Source organism: Beta vulgaris, chromosome 2 (genome assembly GCF_026745355.1).
Source record: "Beta vulgaris subsp. vulgaris cultivar EL10 chromosome 2, EL10.2, whole genome shotgun sequence".
In the NCBI taxonomy this organism is placed as follows: domain Eukaryota; kingdom Viridiplantae; phylum Streptophyta; class Magnoliopsida; order Caryophyllales; family Amaranthaceae; genus Beta; species Beta vulgaris.
In genome coordinates, this window is record NC_079203.1 from 14,952,969 (window position 1) to 14,979,471 (window position 26,503).

At 36.4% G+C, this 26,503-nt stretch overlaps 1 protein-coding gene across 7 annotated transcripts; it reads right to left on the reverse strand.

The window, feature by feature from the left end:
* Positions 1-4,485: 4,485 nt before the first annotated feature.
* Positions 4,486-24,758, reverse strand: LOC104887265 (retrovirus-related Pol polyprotein from transposon RE1). 7 transcript variants are annotated; one of them, XR_008967963.1, is made up of 3 exons: positions 22,490-24,758; positions 14,717-19,549; positions 12,463-14,203 (listed from the first exon to the last, which is right to left on the reverse strand). XR_008967963.1 is itself a non-coding variant. In XM_048638489.2 (2 exons), exon 2 carries the CDS (start codon positions 14,177-14,179, stop codon positions 13,382-13,384), a length of 798 nt encoding a protein of 265 aa, XP_048494446.2. In that variant the 5' UTR covers positions 14,180-14,203; positions 22,490-23,154; the 3' UTR covers positions 12,463-13,381. The 7 variants fall into 7 exon arrangements, 2 of the variants coding, with proteins under 2 accessions (XP_048494446.2, XP_057248498.1); XR_008967964.1 differs by lacking the exon at positions 12,463-14,203 and having other exon boundaries at positions 14,210-16,486; positions 17,221-19,549; XR_002039306.3 differs by lacking the exons at positions 12,463-14,203; positions 14,717-19,549 and adding an exon at positions 4,486-4,835.
* Between the last annotated feature and the right edge of the window lie 1,745 nt (positions 24,759-26,503).

The window sequence follows — 26,503 nt, forward strand, 5'->3', positions numbered from 1 at the left end:
GAGAGAAAAGTGCGTGTGAGGCTGAGAGAGAGAAGATAGGGTTGTGAGGCGCTGAGAGAGACTGAGGGTGAGGGTGAGAGATGGAAAATGAGGGAAAAAACCCTAATTTTGTGTTTCATAACTTTTTTTAATGATATTGCTGCGGTTTCTGACAAAAATCGCAGCAATATATTAAAATATTATTTTTTAATATTATTTTAATATATTGCTGGGGTTCTTGACAAAACCGTATCAATATATCTGGTCAAATAATCATTCTTTTTTCTAAAATTTTCTGTTGATAACATATTGCTGCGGTTTTAGGTAGAAACCGCAGCAATATCTTTATTTTATATTTTATGTTTCTTTTTACGTGATATATTGCTACGTATGGGTATCACCGCAGCAATAAGCAATTATTGTACTAGTGGATTCTGCCGTCAAAAGTTGTTGCTGCTCAAAGCAGGTTTCTCTACATGCGCCTTCTGTTGAGAACGTAATCTCGAGCCGCACTCTAGGTGTTTCTCATCAAATCGTTGTAAGATGGATATGTTGATTCCTTTGTTAGTAATATACTGGAAAATCTCTTCACATTCCTGCTTTGAGTTGTGAATTTCATCCAAAGGGGTTTCCAATAGCTTCTTCCTAATGGATTGAACCATATAGCTCGCAGCATGTCGCTCTGCTTGTGAGATCACATCTCATTTTGAGAGGGCGAATTATTAGAAATGGGAGGGACATCAACAATGTTGCTGGACTCTCGAGTCAAAATGCAGGTTGCAGTTTGGATTATGACATGATCATGAGAGGCGTCGATCAACTCTTGATCTGAGGAAGCGAATGTATTGTTGCATGCTCGTAGCTCCTCAACAATGTCCATTTCACGCTGATCATCCTATATACACAAAGAAGAAAGAGGTAAGATGTAAGAATATGCAGACAGAAAGGAAAAGGAGAATGAGGTAGAACATTAAGGAGATTACTTATGTTTCCTCATGGTCCGATTCTTCATCATAGCCACTACCGAAGATGTCGTCAAAAACTGATTTCTCATCTTTTGCACCTTTTGCAACAACTTCTCACAGAATGGGAGGGACATAATGACTCGTCATCTTGAGCTTGAGCTTACGCTTCTCATTAGGCTCAATAAGGATCTTAGCAGCTTTCTCCTGTGGTGAACTAACATAATCATTCACCTTTTCTTTTCTTAACTTACTCTACCCACCAGTTTTAGAGACATATGGAGAACTCAAAGTGCGTAAGGAATAAGTTAAAGAATAGAACGATTCCACCAAGACACAAAGGCAGGAGTAGTCTGAGCTTGAATGTTAGCGCAATGACCAGGTATCAAGAAAGAAGAGCTGGTTCCTAAGTGAATGCTTTGGTAAATACCAAATTGTCGACTAAACCTATTAGGGTTGTACTGCTCAATCACGTAGCAATTATCATGCCTCAAAGTTACAAAGCTAGATCTCATACTAAGGAACAACCCAGCAGTCTGACGAGATTGCATGTTATCATTAGTGAAATCTTCATCACTGCCTCTGCTCACAAAAGTAGCAAGCCAGGCAATTGCCTTGTTAGATCGGATGAGAGATCTCGCTTCTAAGCTATTGAAAAATAAGGCAGCTTCATGACCATGAAAATAAATCGTATGGGCACCACCAGAAACATGTGTTGTTGAGCGATGGCTCTAAAAGTAGCTGGCTATCCAAGCATATACAAAATGTGCACGAAACGAACCCTGGGATTTACCTGGTGAAGAGGAAATAGAAAGCTCTCCCAGGCCTCTGTAAATGCTTTCAAGGACAGGAACAACTAAGGAAATTTCACGCCACATGCAAGGTATGATGGAGGTTTGAAAACTCCAAGGCGAATATTACCTTCATTTTCAAAGGGAAGGCAAAAGCGCAAATCCAGCATGACAGAAAATATGTAAGATAGGTTTCACGGCGATGGGCTTCGGGAATGTCCAGGTCAAGAAACTCCGTGAGTAGTGTCACTCCATGGATGAGGGTTCCCAAATGTTAATAAATCCTTGTCATATACAGGATAATTCACCCTTTTCCTTGTGCTTTTAGGTGGTGTTGAGTACTTGGGAGAGTCACGGAACCAAAAACGACACCATTCTTCAAAAGTGACACCTAACCTAGTAGATTTTGGTGTTAAGTGGTGAAAAGCTTCAAGCAAGTATGTGCAACTATAGGGAAGACGTAGATCATGTTCCACTTTGGATTCTTCAAGCACCCTTGCAGAAATTACCTCGTCATAAAGAAGATCAGAAATGGGCAAACCACCAAGGACATGAACATCCCACAAGATAATAGACATCACTCCCTCAGAAAGAAGCAAAGTGTTCGTTAGAAAGAACCATGATTCACAGAAGGTTTGCATAACTGAACGGTCGCACTTGTTAACGAACATGGAAGCATACACAACGTCGAGTAGGTGGATGCGACAAAGAGCATTTCTGAAACGGCGTAAGATGTCCTCTAACCACTCCCAATAGCAAGGGATATGTTTGAACTCAACTCCAAAATGCATATTAGAACTCCACCTAGCCTCTTACGCCATTTCAAAAATGCTATTTCCGCATCGAAGTTCTAGCAGTAATGAAACTGCTAGATAACTCAAGTCCTGCTCCATTCCCCGACGTACTAGGAATTCCGAAGCTGCTAGATAACTCCAAAGTTTTTATTTCACCATCGAAGTTCGCGACACATTACAGACACATTACATATATGCTTAAGTTCTGCTCCGAAACTGCTAGAACTTTGATGCGGAAAAAGCATTTCCGAAATGGCGTAAGAGGCTAGGTGGAATTCTAATATGCATTTTGGAGTTGAGTTCAAGCATAACCCTCGCTATTGCTATTGGAAGTTGTTAGAGGATGTCTTACGCCATTTCAGAAATGCTCTTTCTCGCATCCACCTACTCGATGTTGTGTATGCTTCCATGTTCGTTTACGAGTGCAACAGTTCTGTTATGCAAACCTTCTACGAATCATGGTGCCCTCTAATGAACACTTTGCTTTTTTCTGAGGGAGAGATGTCTATTATCTTGTGGGATGTTTATGTCCTTGGTGGTTTGCCCAATTCTGGTCTTCTTTATGACGAGGTGATCCCTGCCAGGGGGCTTGAAGAATCCAAAGTGGAACATAATCTATGTCTTCCCCATACTTGCACATACTTGCTTGAAGCTTTTCACCACATAACAACAAAGTCTAATAAGTTAGGCGTCACTTTTGAAGAATGGTGTCGTTTTTGGTTCCGTGACTCTCCCAGGTACTCAACACCACCTAAAAGAACAAGGAAAAAGCGAATTATCATGTATATGACAAGGATTTTTTTAACATTTGGGAACCCTCGGCCATGGAGTGACACTACTCATGGAGCGTATCTTGACCTGGACATTCCCGAAGCTCATCGTCGTGAAACCTATCTTACACCTTTTCTCTCATGCTGGATTGGCTCTTTTGTCCTCCCTTTGAAAAATGAGGGTCATATTCGCCTTGTGAAAGTCTGTTCCTTTTGTGGTATGATACGTGTCGTTACCGTATAAAATTAAAAACCTAACTTAAACCTTCAAAAATATTTATAACCAGTAAAAGGGTAAGAAAGGGTCGATCCCACGAGAAGATTATTATAATTCCTAAACTCAAATATTCAACTAAGTGACAAAAATATATATTATATACGAATTTACACTATTTACACTATTCACATATATACGTTTAGGGGGATTTCGGTTGTAACCAACTACTTAGACGAAGTAAAATTAAAACTACTACTAAACTAATAATTACAAGTGACGACACACAAACTCTATTAATTCCCGATTCGATCATAGAATGTTTAGTCATAATTTAGCTTCTTAACCTTTATAATTGAAACCATTTTAATTGTTAACTTAGCACTTAGATTGGTGAATTATCGCCGCGATCAATTCTTGTCTTACTCACTAAAAATCTAGAATCTTGCTAAGACAAATCCAACCCTAATAAACTTGTTTTATTAGCACAATTCATACACTTAAGAATATTAAGATGAGCCGCTCACTCTTATTAATCTCAAGTCGTCCTCCCTATCCAACTATTAAACGCTGCGCCTAATAGTCATATAGCACAATTTGAGTATCTAAACAACTAATTGCGTCCAATTACAAGTAAAGATATCAAATTTCATAACCAACCAACAATAGTATGAATTGTATAAATACTAAATTAAATAATTAAATTCAATCAACTCAGCGTTAACCAATTAGACTCAAATAATATAGATATAAGAAACTGAAATCATGAATAAATTCAGATAGAATCAAGTTCAATCACAAGAACAACTAATTGAAAGTAGAAGAGAGAAAACTCATGACTGTAGAACCGAATTGATGTAGCCGCTACCCTCAATTCGCCTCCGAAAACGCAATACTTGTTCAATTCCTATCAACTTGTCGATCTTGGACGAACCCGATTGTTTTCTTCACTCTCACTACCGATGTGTGTTTTCATCTCCGAAAAATGGTGAATTTATATCTCGTTGTGTAGAAGATAGAATCAAAAAGATAAAATTTCACAACTGAAAATCTCCTAAACAATCTGTATCGTGAAAATTTTGAGCAGATAAAATCATATCTCCTCTTTGTCCCTTGCGTGGAATTCGGAAAGTATTCTGTTTCTTTGGTTTGCTGAGTATATAGATAGGAAGCATGAATTAACAGATGTAGTTGCCCCTTTTGTTGCTTCCTTCACGTGACAAAGCCCACGTGAGCTTGGGCTCACTTTATCATTTTTTTTCTTTTCTTTTCTTCTTTCTTTTAGTCTTGTTGTCTTCCTTTAGCAAAGTGAACTTGTAAAATACCTATAATAAAATAACACACTATTTAAACTAATTATTCAATAAAATATAATATGGACATAAATAAGTCACTTATTAATAAAAGTCAATAAATATTATAAAATAACACATAGAAGACAACCATAAGACTAATTTTAGGGGACAAAAATATAGACATATATGCGCTTATCATGGTAGTGGAAACCATGTTCTAAATGAATGTACAAAAAGGAAAAAGAAAAATGTCTAAAATGAAAACTATGTAAAGAAAAAATGGGTCAAGAAAACTGATGTGGTGAAAGAAAAGGAACTCAAGGAAACCCGAGTTCCTACAACTAATCAGTGATTTTCATGCAGGTCCTAGTGAGGGGGAACAACTCGTGGTATCTCGACAACGGGTGTTCCAAACACATGACAAGAGACACATCTAAGTTTCTCTCACTAGAGGCCTATAACGGAGGAACGGTGACCTTTGGGGATACCAATAAAGGTGAAATAGTCGCCATTGGAAAAGTAGGAAGGTCAAGTTCCCACTCAATTGACAACATGTTCTTAGTCGAGGGTTTGATGCAAAGTCTGCTAAGTATTTCCCAATTTTGTGATAAGGGAAACTCGGTAAGTTTTACTTCTGAAAATTGTCAAATTGTTAACAATGACAGTGGGAAGGTTATTTTGGAAGGAACTAGGAAAGGGAACACATATATTGTGGATCTCAACCAAGTTCCAAAAGCCAATTTAAGCTGCCTAAGTGTCATTGAAGATGATTCTCTCCTTTGGCATAAAAGATTTGGTCATGCCAGACTTTCACTACTTGAAAAATTAAAATCAAAATAACTTATGAGAGAGCTTCCTTCAATCAAGTTCCAAAAGGAGAAAATCTGTGATTCTTGCGTCAAAGGAAAACATGTGGAAGTTCTTTTAAGCCAAAGAAAATGGTTAGCTCTTCTAAACCACTAGAACGGATTCATATGGACTTATGTGGTCCTATGACAATTCAAAGTAGAAGTGGTAAAATATATGTCTTAGTGATTGTTGATGATTATTCTCGCCATACTTGGGTAATTTTTCTAGCAAGTAAACATGAGACTTTTGATGAATTTGTTGCTTTTGTTAAGAAAACACAGAGAACCAGTGGCCATCAATTAATTCATTTATGGTCGGATCATGGAACTGAATTTGACAACAACAAGTGTGATGATTTCTGCAAGGAACAAGGTATGGATCATAATTTCTCTGCCCCTAGGACTCCCCAACAAAATAGAGTCGTTGAATGGAAAAACAGAACCATGGAAGACATGGCCAGAACCATGTTAATTACTAGTTCCTTACCAAGGAACTTCTGGGCTGAAGCAGTTAATACAGCTAGTTGTATAATCAATAGAGTCATTATTAGAGCTTTATTAAACAAGACACCTTATGAGCTTTTGAAAGGAAACAAACCTAACATTTCTTATTTTAGAATTTTTGGGTGTCAGTGTTTTTGTTCACAATAATGGAAAAAGGAACTTAGGAAAATTTGATGAAAGAAGTGACGAGGTAGTTTTCTTAGGATATGCCTTAAACAATAAAGCTTACAGAATTTATAACAAACGCACAATGAGTGTAGAAGAGAGTGTGCATGTTTTTTATTATGAAACTGACAAAGTTGATGTAGTACAGGAACATGAAGATTTCGAAATTGGTCTAACACGTTTTTAAGAAAAGATGACGAAATCTCACCCATGAAGCCACAAAACATAGTTGATGTTCCTAGAAGTCAAGAAGCAGGAGAAAATGAAGAAGTTCCTATGATAGAGGAACTAGAAGAAACTGGTGCAGTTCCAAATGAGCACAACGAATCTCAGGAGCATGAGGCTCAAGAAACTGAGATGGATGCACCTCAGCCAGAAACCGTTCCTGCGGCAGAGATCCATCCAAAACCATGGAAACATCAAAGTTCTCATCCAATGGATCTTATTATCAGCAACATTCGTAAAGGAACTCAGACAAGATCTCAAATGAGGAACTTCTGTGCTTTTCATGCATTCTTATCCATTCTCGAGCCAAGGAACCACACAGAAGCATTACAAGATGCAGACTGGATTACTGCCATGCAAGATGAACTCAATGAGTTCAAAAGAAACAAAGTGTGGCATTTGGAACCCAAACCAAAGAATCAAATGGTAATCGGTCTCAAATGGGTTTTCAAGAACAAGCTCGATGAACATGGAACTATCGTAAGGAACAAAGCAAGGTTAGTTGTTAAAGGCTACAATCAACAGGAAGGTATAGATTTCGAAGAAACTTTTGCTCCTGTTGCTAGGTTAGAAGCCATACGAATTTTAATTGCTTTTGCTTCTTTCATGGGATTTAAGATGTATCAGATGGACGTCAAATGTGCTTTTCTGTATGGTTATTTAGATGAAGACGTCTATCTGGAACAACCTCCTGGATTTATAGACGCAAATCTTCTTGACCATATCTATAAGCTTGATAAAGCTCTCTATGGGCTCAAACAAGCTCCTAGATCCTGGTACGAGAGATTATCAAAATTCCTTTTGCAAAATGATTTCAAACGCGGAAAAATAGATAAAACTTTTTATTTTTGAAATCAAAAGTAACTGATCTTTTGGTAGTACAAATATATGTGGATGATATATTATTTGGTGATACTAATGAAGTTCTGTGCAAGGAATTTGCAGATTTGATGAGCAGTGAGTTCGAAATGAGCATGATACGGGAACTTAATTTCTTTCTTGATCTACAGATAAAACAAACTGAGAAAGGAATTATGATTCACCAACAAAAGTATGTAAATGAACTCCTCAAGAAATATGACTTTGAATCTGCTAAAGTGAATCACACTCCTATGGGACCAGCCACAAGATTAGATGAAGATCCCAATGGAAAAAGTGTGAATCAAACAAAGTACACAGGTATGATTGGATCATTGCTATATCTAACGGCAAGTAGACCTGACATTTCTTTCAGTGTAGGTTTATGTGCCAGGTTCCGATCGAATCCAAAAGAGTCTTATATGACTGCTGTGAAAAGGATACTTAGGTATCTTCGAGGAACAGACGATTTATGTTTATTCTACCCTAGAGATGGTGCCTTTGATTTAAAAGGTTTTGCTGATGCTGATTACGCTGGAGATTTGGTAAATAGAAAAAGCACGTCTGATATGGTTCAATTTTTGGGTTCCTGCATGGTTTCTTGGAGTTCCAAGAAACAAAATATTGTTGCTCTATCCACTGCTGAAGCTGAGTATGTAGCTGCTGCTGCATGCTGCTCACATCTCCTTTGGATAAAGCAACAGTTAAGGGACTTTGGTATGATATATGATTGTGTTCCCATTTATTGTGATAATACTAGTGCTATATGTATTTCCAAAGATCCAGTACATCATTCTCGAGTCAAACACATTCACATACGACATCATTTCTTAAAAGATAATGTTGAAAAAGGTTTAATCAAAGTAGATTTTTGTGAAACTGGAAATCAAATAGCTGACATTTTGACTAAGCTTTTAAACAGGGAAAAACATGAGAAAATGAGAATGGAACTTGGGATGATCAAGTTGATATGAGTGCCTATGAATTTCCCTCCAAGGTAAAAATGATTGTTTCCAATACATGGCATTGTCATTCCATCACAATATATTATGTGCAAGCATATTCTAAGTTTTCCATTATAGGAACTCATTTTCACTTCATAACTTGAGCAAATTAAGCACCTTCTTTTTGTTTTAGTTATATGTTATATACCGCTAAGCAAGTTTTTTTTTTCTGTTTCTCTTCTTCATATTTTTTGCTTTTATTTTTCATTTTTCTTTTCAACGTGCACCTTAAAACACGTTATTTCTGTTATATCAAAAAAAAAAAAAACGTGTTCTTCCATACACGTGTTCCACAAAAAAAAATTCTCTTCTTTTCCTGTCATACGGTTAAGAAGAATGTTCTATTATTTGTTCCTTCTCTTTCCTACATTCACTCCTTCTTAATCTCACCCATTATTTTATTTTATTTTACCACATTATTGTTCCAACTCAAAATAATCTAAGTGATACAATTAAAATCAAAAAGGAAAACCCCTTTTCTCTCTCCTCCCCCCTTACACGTGCAAAACATAGCCCTTCCTTCATCTTCTTCGAAATTCCACCCTCCATTGTTACACCTCTTCTTCTACAAATTTCTTTTCTTTCATCTTCACCATGGTAATCACAAGCTTAGACACTGATCTTTCTTCCCTCAAAAGAAAAAGAAATTCATCTTCCCCAATTCCCATGGAAACATCACCCACACAAAACCCTAACCCTCTAGAAATTCAAAAACCACCCATGCCCCTCATCACCGGCGAACAGACCGACGCCTCACCGGCGTCTGCACCGGGACTCGCGGCTCCAACCCACGTGTCTGATGTTCCTTCGCCACCCACAGCCGCGAATCTGCCTGTCGTGGACTCCACTCGCGCGATTCAATCGCGACCCACTGCATCCATGTCCCGTGTCGCTACGGTAACACCGGCGATGCTGTCTCCCATGCTTCAAATTCCGACTGCAAAGCGCCGGAAAACCGGTGGGTCTGACATCCCTGAATTGGATTTTCTGGTGGTGCCCATGAGAGGTCCGAAAATTCCTTCCTTTGCTATTAACTCTCTCACCCATGGTTTTGCTATTAATTATGGATGGTGTAAATCTGAAAAGTTGGATGAATTGGTAGAAATTCTTGATTTACAATAATGGGTAAATCTTTTTGACACACATGCTAGACTTCCAATTTACCCTATGGCAATGCATAAATTTTGTGCAAACAATCTTATTTGCACTAGTATGGTTAATCGAACTCACATAAATTTTGATGTTGAATATTTGGGAACTCTCTTTGGTGTGCCTGATGAGGGTTTCGATGATTATCTTAAAGGGAAGCAGATAAATGTGAGGATGAATGGGATTGAGAGTGCCGACATTGTGAATTACATAGGGGGATATTATGAGCTTTCTTCCACTACTAAACATTCTCTTTTAACCCCCCTACAGAAATTGTTGTTTAGTATTGTTTGGAGTGTAGTAGTTCCCATAACTCAAAAGAGGGATGTTGTGAGTGTATTTGATGCCTGTTTGATTTATGGGCTTGAAAATCACGTACCTCTTAATTTTCCTGCTTTAATGATAAAACATTTAGCACATTGTATTCCTAGGAAATTGAGAGTTGACTATGGTTTCCTTCTGACTGCCATTTTAAGGAACCAAGCGGTTGATCTGAGATCCTATGAGAAACTTCTGGTTAAACCTTCACAAACCTTACAAAAAGGGTTTTTTTCGAATTCAAATCTTGAAGTGGTTGAAAAACATGTTCAGTTCCTTAAAGCCAAAATTCATGAAGTGCATGATATTGAGATAGAGAGAGATGGAGGACAGAAAAAAGTTTGCAAAAGAAAGAGTGTGCGCATTGCTAAAAAATCTAAGCCTCACTCTGTTTTTATGGATATCAGTGATGAGGATAATGTCATTCTGGAGGAAAAAGGAGAAGAGGAATAGTTGGGTACTCCTGGGAACACCCCTACAATTCCTATGAGTTCCCCTCCTGTTCCTAAGAAGAAAGGAACTCAGAAACGGTCAGTTCCTCAGGGAACCGGTTCAGTTCCTACGTCTGTTTCATCTGGTTTTGCTGGGTTTACTGGGTTATCTGGTTTTGGTGCAGACACAAAGAAAGATGAGTACATTAAGGATCTCGAAGCCTCTGTTTCTCAGTTGAAGGAACTCCAGGGTAACACTGTTACTAAACTCGAGTTCCTGCAGGAACAAGTTGGGTCTTTGGTCTCTTTGGTCAAGAAACTCCAAGCATCCTTCCTCAGCTTTTCATCTCAAACCTCTTCTACCCAGGCTATTATGCTTCAAAAGATTGATGACCTCACCATTGAAATTGACACCTCTGAGCCTCATGATTCTTAGCCTCTTTTTCTTTTTCTTTTTCTTTTTCTTTTTTTTGTCACTATGATAATTTTAGTTGGAACAACTTAAATTTTTTATTTTCTTTCTTTTTTTAATTTACATTTTTTTTGGGTGTGATTCTTTTTTTTAGCCTTCCTAAAAACTTGCTATGCTACATTACTATGACTTTAATGAAGAGTTGGAACGAAAAGAAACACCAACTCTTCATTGAAGTCATAGTAATACGTAGCATAGCAAGTTTATAGGAAGGCTAAAAAAGAATCACACCCAAAAAAATGTAAACTAAAAAAGAAAGAAAATAAAAAATTTAAATTGTTCCAACTAAATTATCATAGTGACGAAAAAAAAAGGAAAGGGAGGCTAAGAATCATGAGGCTCAGAGTTGTCAATTTCAATGGTGAAGTCATCAATCTTTTGAAGCATAATAGCTTGGGTAGAAGAGGTTTGAGATGAAAAGCTGAGGAAGGATACTTGGAGTTACTTGACCAAAGAGACCAAAGACCCCACTTGTTCCTGTAGGAACTCGAGTTTAGTAACATTGTTTCCCAGGAGTTCCTTCAACTAAGAAACAGATGCTTCGAGATCCTTAATGTACTCATCTTTCTTTGTGTCTGCACCAAAACCAGATAACCCAATAAACCCAGCAAAACCAGATGAAACAGACGTAGGAACTGGTCCGGTTCCCTGAGGAACTGACAGTTTCTGAGTTTCTTTCTTCTTAGGAACAGGAGGGGAAGTCATGGGAACTGTAAGGGTGTTCCCAGGAGTACCCAACTGTTCCTCTTCTCCTTTTTCCTCCAGAATGACATTATCCTTATCACTGATATCCATAAAAACAGAGTGAGACTTAGATTTTTTAGCAATGCGAACACTCTTTCTTTTGCAAACTTTTTTCTGTCCTCCATCTCCCTCTATCTCAATATCACGCACTTCATGAATTTTGGCTTTAAGGAACTGAACATGTTTTTCAACCACTTCAAGATTTAAGTTCGAAAGAAATCCTTTTTGTAAGATTTGTGAAGGTTTAACCACAAGTTCCTCATAGGAACTCAGATCAACTGCTTGGTTCCTAAAAATGGCAGTCAAAAGGGAACCATAACCAACTCTCAAAATATAATGTGGTAATTGTTTAATAATTAAAGTAGGAAAAGTAAGAGGTACGTGATTTTCAAGCCCATAAATCAAACAGGCATCAAATACACTCAAAACATCCCTCTTTTGAGTTCTAGGAAATACTCCTCTCCAAACAATATTGAACAACAATTTCTGCATGTCGGCACTCTCAATCCCATTCATCCTCACATTTATCTGCTTCCCTTTAAGATAATTATCGAAACCCTCATCAGGCACACCAAAGAGAGTTCCCAAATACTCAACATCAAAATTTATGGGAGTTCCATTAACCATACTAGTGCAAATAAGATAGTCACATGAAAAATGTGCAGAATATTCATGCATTGTCATAGGGTAAATTGGAAGTCTAGCATGTGTGTCAAAAAGATTTACCCATTGTTGTAAATCAAGAATTTCTACCAATTCATCAAAACTTTTCAGATTTACACCATCCATAATTAATATCAAAACCATGGGTGAGAGAGTTAATATAACAAAGGAAGGAATTTTCAGACCTCTCATGGGCACCACCAGAAAATCCGGTTCAGGGATGTCAGACCCACCGGTTTTCCGGCGCTTTGCAGTCGGAATTTGAAGCATGGGAGACAGCACCGCTGGTGTTATTGTAGCGACACGGGACATGGATGCAATAGGTCACGATTGAATCGCGCGAGTGGAGTCCGCGACAGGCAGCTTCGCGGTTGTAGGTGGCGAAGGAACATTAGACACGTGGGTTGGAGCCGCGAGTTCCGGTTCAGACACCGGTGATTTTGAATTTGTAAAGGGTTAGGGTTTTGTGTGGGTAATGTTTCCATGGGAATTGGGGAAGATGAATTTCTTTTTCTTTTGAGGGAAGAAAGATCAGTGTTTAAACTTGTGATTACCATGGTGAAGATGAAAGAAAATAGATTGGAGAAGAAGAGGTGTATCAATGGAGGTTGGAATTTTGGAGAAGGTGAAGTTGGGGTCTTTTTTTTTGTTTTGATTGTCACGTGGAAAGGGGTAAGGAGAGAGAAGAAAAGGGGTTTTCCTTTTTTATTTTAATTTTATCACTTAGATAATTTTGAGTTGGAACAATAATGTGGTAAATAAAAAGATAATGGGTGAGATTAAGAAGGATAGTGAATGTAGGAAAGAGAAGGAACAAATAATAAAAAATTCTTCTTAACCATATGACAGGAAAAGAAGAGAATTTTTTTTTGTGGAACACGTGTATGGAATAACACGTTTTTTTTTGTTGATATAACGGAAATAACGTGTTTTAAGGTGCACGTTGAAAAGAAAAAAAATGAAAAATAAAAGCAAAAATTATGAAGAAGAGAAACAGAAAAAAAAAACTTGCTTAGCGGTGTATAACATATAACTAAAACAAAAAGAAGGTGCTTAATTTGCTCAAGTTATCAAGTGAAATGAGTTCCTATAATGGAAAACTTAGAATATGCTTGCACATAATATATTGTGATGGAATGACAATGTCATGTATTGAAAACAATCATTTTTACATTGGAGGAAATTTCATAGGCACTCATCTCAACTTGAGCATCCTAAGTTCCATTCTCATTTTCTCATGTTTCTCCCTGTTTAAAGGATTAGTCAAAATGTCATCTATTTGATTTTCAGTTTCATAAAAATCTACTTTGATTAAACCTTTTTCAACATTATCTTTCAAGAAATGATGTCGTATGTGAATGTGTTTGACTCGAGTATGATAAACTGGATCTTTCGAAATACATATAGCACTAGTATTATAACAGTAAATGGGAACACAATCATATATTATACCAAAGTCTCTTAACTGTTGCTTTATCCAAAGGAGTTGTGAGCAGCATGCAGCAGCAGCTATATACTCAGCTTCAACAGTGGATAGAGCAACAATATTTTGTTTCTTGGAACTCCAAGAAACCATGCAGAAACCCAAAAATTGAACCATATCAGACGTGCTTTTTTTATTTACCAAATCTCCAGCGTAATCAGCATCAGCAAAACCTTTTGAATCAAAGGCACCAGCTCTAGGGTAGAATAAACATAAATTGTTTGTTCCTCGAAGATACCTAAGTATCCTTTTCACAGCAGTCATATGAGACTCTTTTGGATTCGATCGGAACCTGGCACATAAACCTACACTGAAAGAAATGTCAGGTCTACTTGCCGTTAAATATAGCAATGATCCAATCATACCTGTGTAGTTTGTTTGATTCACACTTTTTCCATTGGGATCTTCATCTAATCTTGTGGCTGGTCCCATAGGAGTGTGATTCACTTTAGCAGATTCAAAGTCATATTTCTTAAGTAGTTCCTTTACATACTTTTGATGGTGAATCATAATTCCTTTCTCAGTTTGTTTTATCTGTAGACCAACAAAAAAATTAAGTTACCCCATCATGCTCATTTCAAACTCACTGCTCATCAAATCTGCAAATTCCTTGCACAGAACATCATTAGTATCACCAAATAATATATCATCCACATATATTTGTACTACCAAAAGATCAGTTCCTTTTTATTTCAAAAATAAAGTTTTATCTATTTTTCCGCGTTTGAAATCATTTTGCAAAAAAATTGTTGATAATCTCTCGTACAATAATCTAGGAGCTTGTTTGAGCCCATAGAGAGCTTTATCAAGCTTATAGATATGGTCAGGAAGATATGGGTCTATAAATCTAGGAGGTTGTTCCACATAGACGTGTTTATCTAAATAACCATTTAGAAAAGCACATTTGACGTCCATCTGATACAGCTTAAATCCCATGAAAGAAGTAAAAGAAATTAGAAATTCGTATGGCTTCTAACCTAGCAACATGAGCAAAAGTTTCTTCGAAAATCTATACCTTCCAGTTGATTGTAGCCTTTAACAACTAACCTTGCTTTGTTCCTTATGATAGTTCCATGTTCATCGAGCTTGTTCCTGAAAACCCATTTGAGACTGATTACCTTTTGATTCTTTGGTTTGGGTTCCAAATGCCACACTTTGTTTCTTTTGAACTCATTGAGTTCATCTTGCATGGCAGTAATCCAGTCTGCATCTTGTAATGCTTCCGTGTGGTTCCTTGGCTCGAGAATGGATAAGAATGCATGAAAAGCACAAAAGTTCCTCATTTGAGATCTTGTCTGAGTTCCTTTGCGAATGTTGCTGATAATAAGATCCATTGGATGAGAACTTTGATGTTTCCATGGTTTTGGATGAAACTCTGCTGCAGGAACGGTTTCTGGCTTGGGTGCATCCATCTCAGTTTCTTGAGCCTCATGCTCCTGAGATTCGTTGTGCTCATTTGGAACTTCTTCATTTTCTCCTGAACATCAACTATGTTTCGTGGCTTCATGGGTGAGATTTCGTCATCTTTATCTGAAAAACGTGTTAGACCAATTTCGAAATCTTCTTGTTCCTGTACTACATCAACTTTGTCAGTTTCATCAAAAATAACATGCACATTCTCTTCTACACTCATTGTGCGTTTGTTATAAACTCTGTAAGCTTTACTGTTTAAGGCATATCCTAAGAAAACTGTCTCGTCACTTCTTTCATCCAAAAATTCTAAAATAAGAAATGTAAGGTTTGTTTCCTTTCAAAAGCTCATAAGGTGTCTTGTTTAAGAAAGCTCTAATCATGACTCTATTGATTATATAACAAGCTGTATTAACTGCTTCAGCGCAGAAGTTCCTTGGTAAGGAACTAGCAATTAACATGATTATGGCCATATCTTCCAAGGTTCTGTTTTTCCTTTCAACGACTCCGTTTTGTTGGGGAGTCCTAGGAGCAGAGAAATTATGATCCATACCTTGTTCCTTGCAGAAATCATCAAACTTGTTGTTGTCAAATTCAAATCCATGATCAGGCCTTAAATGGATTAATTGATCACCACTGGTTCTCTGTGTTTTCTTATCAAAAGCAACAAATTCATCAACAGTTTCATCTTTACTTGCTAGAAAAATTACCCAAGTATAGCGAGAATAATCATCAATAATCACTAAGACATATATTTTACCACTTCTAGAATTCTCATAGGACCACATAAGTCCATATGAATCAGTTTTAGTGGTTTAGAAGAGCTAACCATTTTCTTTGGCTTAAAAGAACTTCTCACATGTTTTCCTTTGATGCAAGAATCACAGATTTTCTCCTTTTGGAACTTAATTGAAGGAAGCCCTCTCACAAGTTCTTTTGATTTTAATTTTTCAAGTAGTGAAAGACTGGCATGACTAAATCTTTTATGCCAAAGGAGAGAATCATCTTCAATGACACTTAGGCAGGTTAAATTGGCTTTTGGAACTTGGTTGAGATCCACAGTATATGTGTTCCCTTTCCTAGTTCCTTTCAAAATAACCTTCCCACAGTCATTGTTAACAGTTTGACAATTTTCAGAAGTAAAACTTACCGAGTTTCCCTTATCACAAAATTGGGAAATACTTAGCAGAATGTGCATCAAACCCTCGACTAAGAACACGTTGTCAATTGAGTGGGAACTTGACCTTCTTACTTTTCCAATGGCGATTATTTCACCTTTCTTGTTATCCCCAAAGGTCACCGTTCTCTGTTATACGCCTCTAGTGAGAGAAACTTAGATGTGTCTCCTTTCATGTGTTTGGAACACCCGCTGTCGAGATACCACGAGTTGTTCCCCCTCACTAGGACCTACATGAAAATCACTGATTAGTTGTAGGAACTGGGGTTTCCTCGAGTTCCTTTTCTTTCACCACATCAGTTTTCTTGACCCATATTTTCTTTACGTAGTTTTCATTTTTGACATTTTTCTCTTTCCTTTTTGTACATTCATTTAGAACATGGTTTCCACTACCACAAAAGGAACAAACTTTCACACTAAGTAGATCCACATATTTTTTTCTTTTTCCCATGGCTTTTCTTGTAAGGAAATCCTAGACCTTTTGTTCTTTTTGTTTTGGCATCAGTAATCCACTGAGGAGTTATATTGAGGGACTGTTTCTTAGACTTAGTTGTAGCTAGTTCCTTTTTTGACTTCTCATTTTGTTCATAGCAGTAGTCAATTTGTTGTTTAATTTTTCTAGATCCACATTAAAAATTCCCATACTTATCTCAGTAGATTTTGTAGGATCTAGACTTAAACTTAACAACTTGTATTGACTTAGCTCCACTTTAAGCATAATGTTTTCATTTTTAACTCTTTCAAAGAAATCATTAAGAGAGGTGTTCCTGTCAAGTAAATCAAAGAACCTACTTTGCACATCAGATCTAACATTACTCAAGTAGGTCATATGTTTCTTGATTAGTTCCACAGCCTTATCACTTTGGCTTTTCAAAATTCCAAGTTTCTTGTAGTCATCTAGTGTTTCCAACATTAATTCAATTAGTTTGGGTTCTGACAGAGATTGAAGAGTAGTAGAGTTTACCTTATTAGATGGAACTTTGTCATCTTCATTCGTTTTTGCCATGAGACAAAGATTAGCTGTCTCTTCGGGATGTTGTTCCTCTTCAGAATTTGTTTCTCCCCACGCAGCAATAATGGCCTTCTTGAAGTTAGGTTTGGCAAAGGTTGACTTGTTGTATCTATCTTTGGCTTGTTCTTTGCCTTTGCCTTTCTCGTTTTCCCAAAGAGGACAATCTCTTATTAGATGATCAGTTTCTCCACACTTATAGCAACCATTCCCAGTTTCGGAACTCATTGGTTTTTTTGACCGAGTTCCTTCCATTTTGGTTTCCAGGTTTGTAGTTCCTGTATAACCTTTTCATTTTTCTTATCTACATGGCAGCTTCTTCATCTGATTCCGACTCCTCTTCAGCTTTAAGAGCCAACCCTCGATTTTTGGAACTTTCAGGTACCGCGGTTCCAAGATGCAATTCGTGGGTGATTAGAGATCCTGCCAATTGTTCAATACTGAACTTTGTAAAGTCCTTTGTTTCGAACAATGTTGTGACCTTTGTTCTCCAATGATCATCCTGATGCATGCTCCTTAGAATTTTCCTAACCTGTTCATCAGTGGGAATAATTCTTCCAAGAGAAACTAATTCATTAGTGATGTTAGTAAATCGTGTAAACATATCTTGAATTGTTTCTTTTGGTTGCATTTCAAAACGTTCATATTTTGACATTAAAAGATCGATTTTGGAACGCTTAACCTCATTAGTTCCTTCATGGGTAACTTGAAGGAGATCCCAAATTTGCTTTGCGCTCTTACACCCCATGACCCTATTATGTTCATGAGGTCCAAGACCACAATGCAGTATTTTGACAGCCATGGCATTGATTTCATATTTTTCAAAATCTTCTTTTGAAAATTCAGTCATTGGTTTAGGAACTACCTCGTTTTCAGCATTAGTCGTTGTTACCTCGAAGTCACCAACTTCGATAACCCTCCAGACTTGGTAGTTCTCTGCCTTGATGAAAATTTCCATACGATTTTTCCAATACGTATAGAATTTTCCGTTGAACATTGGAGGCCTTTGCGTGGAGTAACCTTCTTCGAGTTTCTCGTGCGTATCCATCTTCTTCAGGAACTTTACTCAACAGGGTTGCCTGTATTTCGTAAGCTTGGCTCTGATACCATTTGATACTTCAATGGAACACGTACAAGAGGGGGGTGAATTGTACTTTGTAACTTTTGGCAAAGTTTCTTGCGGAATTATAAAATTATAAAGGAACAGTGATATGAGAGGCAGAGAAATATAAAATTGAGGAAACTTCTTGACACTAATCAAGAAGGGAAAACCTCAAAAACTTTATTATTGCAATGACTCTATTACAATAACACTCTACAACTCGAGTTCCTCTCGAACTCAAGTTCTTATAGTAATCCCCTCTGATTACTGGAACTCTCCTCTCTCTTGCTTCTACTCCGAAGCCTCTACTCACTGACTTAACTCTAAGTCGTTACAAGAGTCACTCAACCCTTGTTCCCCAAAATACAACTCAAATTTTGTGAAAACACTAGTAATTACGTTGAACTCAAATACTTAAGGAACTTTGGAACTCTTATTGAATGCAACTGACTTTTGAAAACTCTTAAGATAAACGTAGACAAATATGTTTTCAGTTGGTGGATTGTAATGAGGCAGACTTCTCTTTTTATAGTGAAGTCTTCTCATGCCAGTTCCACTTGTTCCTCCACTAAGTGCATATCAGTAACCCACGTAGAATCATTTTCTCACGTTCACACTTCTTGAGGAACAAGCAAAGTAATGGACAATCCACTAACAGTACGTGGTTTTAAACCGTTGAGAGAAATAAGGAATTTATTTAGGAAATCCATTTTTATTTATTCAATAATAAAGAAAGGATCTGTATTAAAAATAAAAAACTATTTTATTTATTAACAATATTTCCTGAAAACTCTCTGTCAAATACTTTTTAAAACCACTGTTGCATTAATTAAATTCCATGTGGTTCCTTAGTATAAAGCAGCGTAAATTACTTACATAAATCCTAAGTACATACTCTTGAACTTAGACTTCATGTCATCCCTTTAAATCTTCAACTCTGAAGATTAATGCGTCCCATTCCTTGAAGGAACTCTAAAACACGAATGAGTTCCAGAGGAACTGAGCAGCAGGTAGTTCCTTAGGAACTGTGAATAGGAACTTGAATCATAAATCATAATTTGGAAGTTTAAGTCTTGTTGTTGTGTTTATATTGCTTAGTCTTGATTATGAGTGCCACTTCATCCATGATTCCAACTTTGGAACTCGCTTAGATAACAAAGTTCCTACTCCAGAACTAAAACACTATTTATAAAAAACAATTCAATATGTCAGGAAGTTTGCAATGTAGTCATCATCCAAAACTAAGGAACAACAAAAACAGATTGGGAGAGTATTTGGCGGGCTTTGCCATAACAAAAGTCATGTGGTTGTATCAAGACAATATGACAACGGGCTAAAGTATGTTAGAAAAAAGTTCGAGACTTAATCACAATTAAAACACTCATAATCGTGTATGTAATACAGTCTCGAGGGGGTAATTTGTAGGTATAAAAATATTATTATATGTCATGTCGTACATTTAATTACTTGACCCCTTTAAGTCTTAAAGTCAAATGTTGACTTTTATTAATGGGTGATCATCAAATTTAATTAATTTGAGCTTATCACTAAATTAGGCCTATTTTAATTAATCATCTATTATTGGATCATGGCTCATTAAATAAAAGCTAGACTTTCAATAGACTTGTGTCCATGGGGCCTAGGAGGCAGGATAAGTGGAACCTTAGGGTTCCCCTAGTCTATAAATAGAGAGTTCCTCTTCATTTGCCAGGGAGAAAAACAAAATTCTAAAAAGAGAGAGAAAGCTGCTCCAGAGTTCAGAAACTCTCCCAGTCTGCACATCCAAATCAAATCATCCAACATAGAAAAAGAACAACAAACATCAAAGTTATCTGTTCTAGAAACCATAGTTGAAGGAGATCCAGCCCGGAGGCCCTCATTCAAGAAAATCAAATCATTTTTTGAGATCATATCAGTAGATATGTATTAGAGAATGTACTCAAATTTTCATATTAATAAAATTATCATTTGTTCACATCTTCTGATTCTATTTTTGCAGACATCTAAAATTTATGTTTACAGTAACAATCAAATAATAATAATGCTTGTTATATTTTTCCTATTTTACCCTCTTGTATGAAATGTGGATTATGCAAAGGAGGTCATCAAAAAGTTTCACGATAGTAAAACACTAATAATAGATTTAAAGATGTTTTGTAATATCGTAAGTTTAAAAGTATATGAAGGAGTCAGAAAAATTAGAAAAAGTATATAATTGTTATTATAAATATTGTACATAGATAACTTTAAAATAATTTTATTGATATGTATGCAATTAATTGACATTTATAACTTTAAAATATTCTTATCGATATGGATGCAATTAATTGGAATTCCTAACGAAATCTAGATTTAACAAAAAATTGTTAAGTGATTAGTGCAAGTTATACAAATCTAGAATATAGTTTTTTTAAGGGGAATCTAGAATATACTTAATTTGATGATTATATAATAAGATTCTTTTACGCGAAGAAATTATTCATTAACTTATTGTAATACTAAATACCGGAATATATAACATAAAAGATAATGCATTATATAGAACATACCCGTTCATGAGCTGAAAACAATTATATAGGAATTGGGTGAATAATGAATAAGATTAATGCTTATTACATTTTACCTATTTTATCCTTTTTATATTGACTTGAGTGTTGGAAGGGACTTCCTCCATGGGAAGTTTTCCTAATGTTGAGGATTTGAGCCGACTCAGACAAGATCCATTTGGACCAAATAGGACACAGCTCAAGACAACTCTCCATAGTCCAAATATCATATCCTCTTTCCAAGACCGAAACAGAAATCAAGTGGGACAAGAAATCCAGACTGCAGTTTATGATTAACAGGTTTCTTCCTTGATATATCTAAAAAAGATTGATTTCTAAAGTGGAGAAGCATTACCATAACTGGAAACAAAGAGCCAAAACATATTGGGATGTGTAAGCAGAATAACCTTCTAAGTTGTTCAATTAGGCATAACACAGGCAACAATAAACGAAGATAACTGCAATAAAAGATAAGGGAGATAGATAACAGAACCAGAACATATCACTACACTTATACAACAGTACATCCAAAAGGATTTACCAAGAACAGACATCAGCAATAATAAAAAAAAACTTAGACGCACCTATAAGAAACATTGGACCAACTATGTTTGCCAAAATTTGGAGTGTGGGTTCAGCTCTCAAAAGAGCAGAATACTCCCCTCAAGAAGTATAACAGGTAAAGTTTCATATGAATGGGAATAAAGTACCAAGCATAATACAAAACATATTGGTAATTGGTTATGTAATGGGGTAACTCAAGCCATCTTTTATTTTCGGAGAAGTGCTCTAGTACTCGGGGAATGGAGCAGGACTTGAGTTATCTAGCAGTTTTGGAGCTTTTGAAGAAGTATCTACAAACGGCTTCGTAGTGTAGAACAAATTACAGAAATATTGAAAAGAAGTATGCCAAAAGATATCAGTGCACTTCAAAATCTGTTTCCTGAGCAATTATATATCTTAGTATGTTTCAACAACTTCATGGAATTAGAGGCAGCATAGGACTACAGTCTACAAATGCAGGAATGATGAATTGATGATAATAAACGATAGAGAGGAGGTAGTAAAATCTTGAACATCATCAATTCGAGCCAAGACCAATAAATCACAACCAAAACCCTTACGGCCCGTTTGGTAGTTGGTCATAAATGATGGTAATGGGAATGAATTTGTCGGTAAATTTGTGAAAAATATCATTGTCCATTCCCATGGTAATGCTAATTTATCCTAAAGTTTCCACTTTCCCTCTTGAATTTTCATTCCCATCTAATACCACCTTGTAAGTGATAATGAGTGGTAATGAAAATTGCTTCCCCTTGGAGACAAAAACACAAGTTTATGGGTAAGATTGCTTGCTTATGGAGAAAAAATGCCTCCCCATGGAGATTTTAAGGATGCTTCCCTAATAAGATTACACTTAAAATTCATTCCCATTACCGCAATTTATTAACGATTACCAAACGGGCCGTTAAAGAAGCCACTAAATAATAAATTTGATCAATTAATCAAACAAAAGAAACAGATTTCAGCAACCAACCAACCAAAACTGAATGAAAATCAAGGCACAGAAACTTACATAAGGTGAGCAGATTCCAAACAGATCAAGCAGTTGATCCAATCACAGAAACATGCAACCACATGAGCCATCAAATGACTAGGAGCAGCAGAAGCAGGGCAGTTACCTAAAAACACACATAAGATAGTGAGATGTAAAGATTGGGAGCCGTCATCCAGCGGTCCCTCTGTCCATATCAAGCAAAAAAGATATTCTTGCAGATGAAGTAAAGGTGTAACTTGTCTTCGGTCTTCTTCAAGAACAATTTTGTTTTTTAAACCGATCACAGGCCTGATAAACCGCTCCATATTCTTCCAATTAAAGGCACATATTTCCCCTGCATGTCGAATCAGTACAAAGTTGTGTGCACTGGCACCCTAACCGAGGTTCTCCATGCAAGCGATTATGTAGACAAAGATCAGTCAGAAACTATTCCCAAGACTGCGAGTCATAGATGCATAAAATCTAACTGTGTTCACCTTGAAGCATAGCTTTTAAGAGTCGCCAAGGTGTGCGACAATCGTGTCCAGCCAGACTACAGAAGTTGCTCCCAAGATCACTTTATAGGATCAAAGACCTCAGCGAAAGAAACCCCCCGCCGCCAAAAGGGTAAAGCTTGCCATCAAAAGCGATCATGTAGAGAAAATGCCTAATACAAAATAACCAACACATTAAATTAGGAATCTAATAAGAACATATATTCTTTTAAAGGGTAATGTTATAGGTAGCCTTTAAGGCTACATATAAGCATTAAATACATTTCTTTAAATGGAAACAATTTAAGAATTCAAGACACATTTTCACATCAATTGAGTTAATAAATTATTGATTTAATATTTTATTTCTACTTTAAGCACCTTATACATAACCCTTAGGGCTATGTATATCATTTTTCCTTTTTAAAAAAAATTAACATTAATTTATTGATTCAAAGTCATACGACATCTACAATAACAGTAGAAATTAAAAAAATACATATGAAAATAAAATAAATACTATTCTAATATGACAAAACCACGATCGTTGAGTAAACCTAATATTTCTGAAAACCCTCACATCACTGTCTGATGCAGCCTTCTAGAATCGGTCTGTCGATCTTTTGTAATTTTGAAGTAGAACTGGATTTAATTTAATTGATTGTAAATAAAGTTTTGACATCTGTTGCAACTCCGCACAAATTTCGATCAACAAATCAACATCTTGAATTACACAAAAACCCAAAAACAAAGTCTTCAAACTCTCACATGGAGATAGATAAAACCCAATATATGGGTAGATATAACCTAATATATGGGTAAAAAAACTCTCAATTAGAGGCTGAAATTTATTAGAAACATAAACATAAAAAAAAAAAAACTAGTAACAAAAGGAGAAAAACGGGCTTACCACCGTCAAAAAGGGTGATGGTAGCCCCTATAAACATAAAAAAAAAACTAGTAACAAAAGGAGAAAAAAGGGCTTACCACCATCAAAAAGGGTGATAGTAGCCCCTAGATTGAAAATAAGGGTTTTGTGGGAAATGAAAGAGAAAAACAAGAAGATAGGAGGCGGAAGTATATCTTAAGGCGTTTCGTTCTAGTATATCATTAGGAATTGAACTGCGTCAAGAACTGGAAGGTCTCAAGATCGCGAGAAATGCGCCAAAAATCACTCACCTTTTCTTTGCGGATGATGTGTTATTTTTCTTCAAAGCACAACCTAAGAATTGTTGGGCGATAAAAAATGTCCTATCAAAGTTTTGTGAAAAATCTGGATCGAAATGATCAACTTTGAAAAATCGCATGTTATATTCAGCCCTAACACACCGACAAAGTTTATGATGATCATGAGAAAACCATTGGGAGTGGTTATTAAAGCTACCATAGGTAGCTATCTGGGCTGTCCAATGGAAGTGAATGGAATACGTCTCGATTCAACAACATCACAACTAAACAGTTAACAAAATTCTGACGTCGAAGTTTAATAATCTGTCTCAAGAAGGCAAGCTGATTCTCATCAACACTATTCTCACTTCACTAGCTTCACATATCATATCCATTTACCTATTCCCACAAAAAAAAAAAAATCACAAAAAAGATAACCTCGATCCTCCTAAAATTCTGGTGGTCATCTACGATTGACAAAACTCCAATATATTGGAGGAAGAGAGAATTACTAGAAAAACACAAACATCATGGAATATCGCTCACACTAACAAGGCCCTCTTGTTCAACCAAGCCTAGAGAATTCACAAGAACAAGGACTCTCTTATCAACCAAATCTATGTGGCCAAATACAAAAAAGATCCAATACAAATGGTCATGGATGATGCAACCCCTAAAAATTGCTCATATGCATTTGGCAGTCTTTCCAAAGTCTGCTACTCATTCAAAGAGGAACTTTATAAGAGACTAGGCAATGGAAAAATTATCAGGCTTGACAAGGACAAATGGCATCACAACAAGTGGCTGAAACCTAAAAACTCGGAGGATTGCCCTTCAAGGGAAAACCTCAAAGTAGTTTCAGATTTGATAGGCTCAGATAAAATGTGGAGACCAATAGCTATTTGGAATAACTTCTCAAAGGAGGATGCGAGAGAGATATTAATAACTCATATTACACAAGAAGAAGTGGAAGATGGAATTGAGTGGAGCTTCACTAAGTGAGGCAAATTTACAAGAAAATTAGGTTATTGGTTCCTTCAAAGCATGATAAATAATACTGAAACCAAATCAAAATTCTGAAAACACGTCTGGAATTCAGACATCTTCCCGAAGTGAAAACACTTCCTATGAAAAATAATGGTTAATGCTCTGCCAATAACAAATAACCTCATCAAACGAAAAATCAAAGATGTCAACCCCTATTATTGCAGTATGTGTAATACTCATAGAGAACGCCTAGCTCATCTATTCAGAGAATGCCAAGTTACCCAAAGAATTCGGAGATCAACTATTGAAAGTGTAGCAACGCAAGAGAGCCAACAATCCATACAAGAGTGGATTAGAAATTTCCTCAACCTTTTCAAAAAGAAAAAACACGAAGAAGGAAAGGGGATGGAAACGGAATTCATTTCAACATTGTGGGGAATCTGGATTCATATAAATGAATTATTTTCAAGGAAGTCAAGTTAGATCCCGGAAGAATCATTGAGATAATAAAAGAGAATAGTAGTAGATTTAACAAGAGCAAAAGAAATTTGAAGAGAAAAGAGGAGAACAACTGCGACAACAAGGAAGAAGAGAATTTCACAAGGTCAGAGTGGACAGTGGGAACAAAAAGCTTTAGTAATGCTCAGACTCTTGTAGTGGATGGCGCTTGGAAGAAGAAGAATAAGGCTAATCATTGGCAAGCAGCAATAGCATGGAAAAATATTAATGAAGATTCAAGGAAAGAATTCGCCTCTAGAATCTTTGCCAACTCCGCGGAACAAACGGAGGCATACGTGATATTGAAAGCTCTAAGAGACATGGAATGGAGATGCTCGGATCTAATTATCAAAACGAATAATCAAGAAGTGATCCATGCACTACGGAAACAGGAAAAAACAAATAAAAACATAGATTCAATTATTTAAGATAAGAGACTAGCTAATAGTTTTCAATATGTTTCTTGTATTAAGGCAAGGAAAGGCTAATTTCTAATCTCTTCTTTGTATTTGGTTTACCCATTGTCAAAAAAAAAAAAAAGATTATAAAGACCATAGCTTTATTACCATTAAGTATAGCTTAAAAACCTCAGGCAATAGAGAAAACACTATCACAATAAGGTCCATGTGTTCTAATCTTTTTCTATCATAGAATTTAAATGAAGAAGGAAAAGGGAATGTGCAGAATATTAGTAGCTTCATTTCAATTTCAAGTTTAGGAAATGTGCAAGGACATGAACATAAAGGAGGAAATGTAATGCAGATATGTAGGGCCGGCAAACAGATCAGGTCGTCTTCGTGTTCGGGTCATACCTAAAAGGGTCTGCTATCCCCCCCCCCCCCCCACTCTAACCTGATCCATTTATTATTAGGGTCGATTAGTTGAAACCTAATAACCTGATATGTGT

Coding starts and splice junctions, on each gene's coding strand:
- LOC104887265 (XM_048638489.2), bottom strand. CDS start 14,179: ATGATTCACCATCAAAAGTATGTAAAGGAACTACTTAAGAAATATGAC.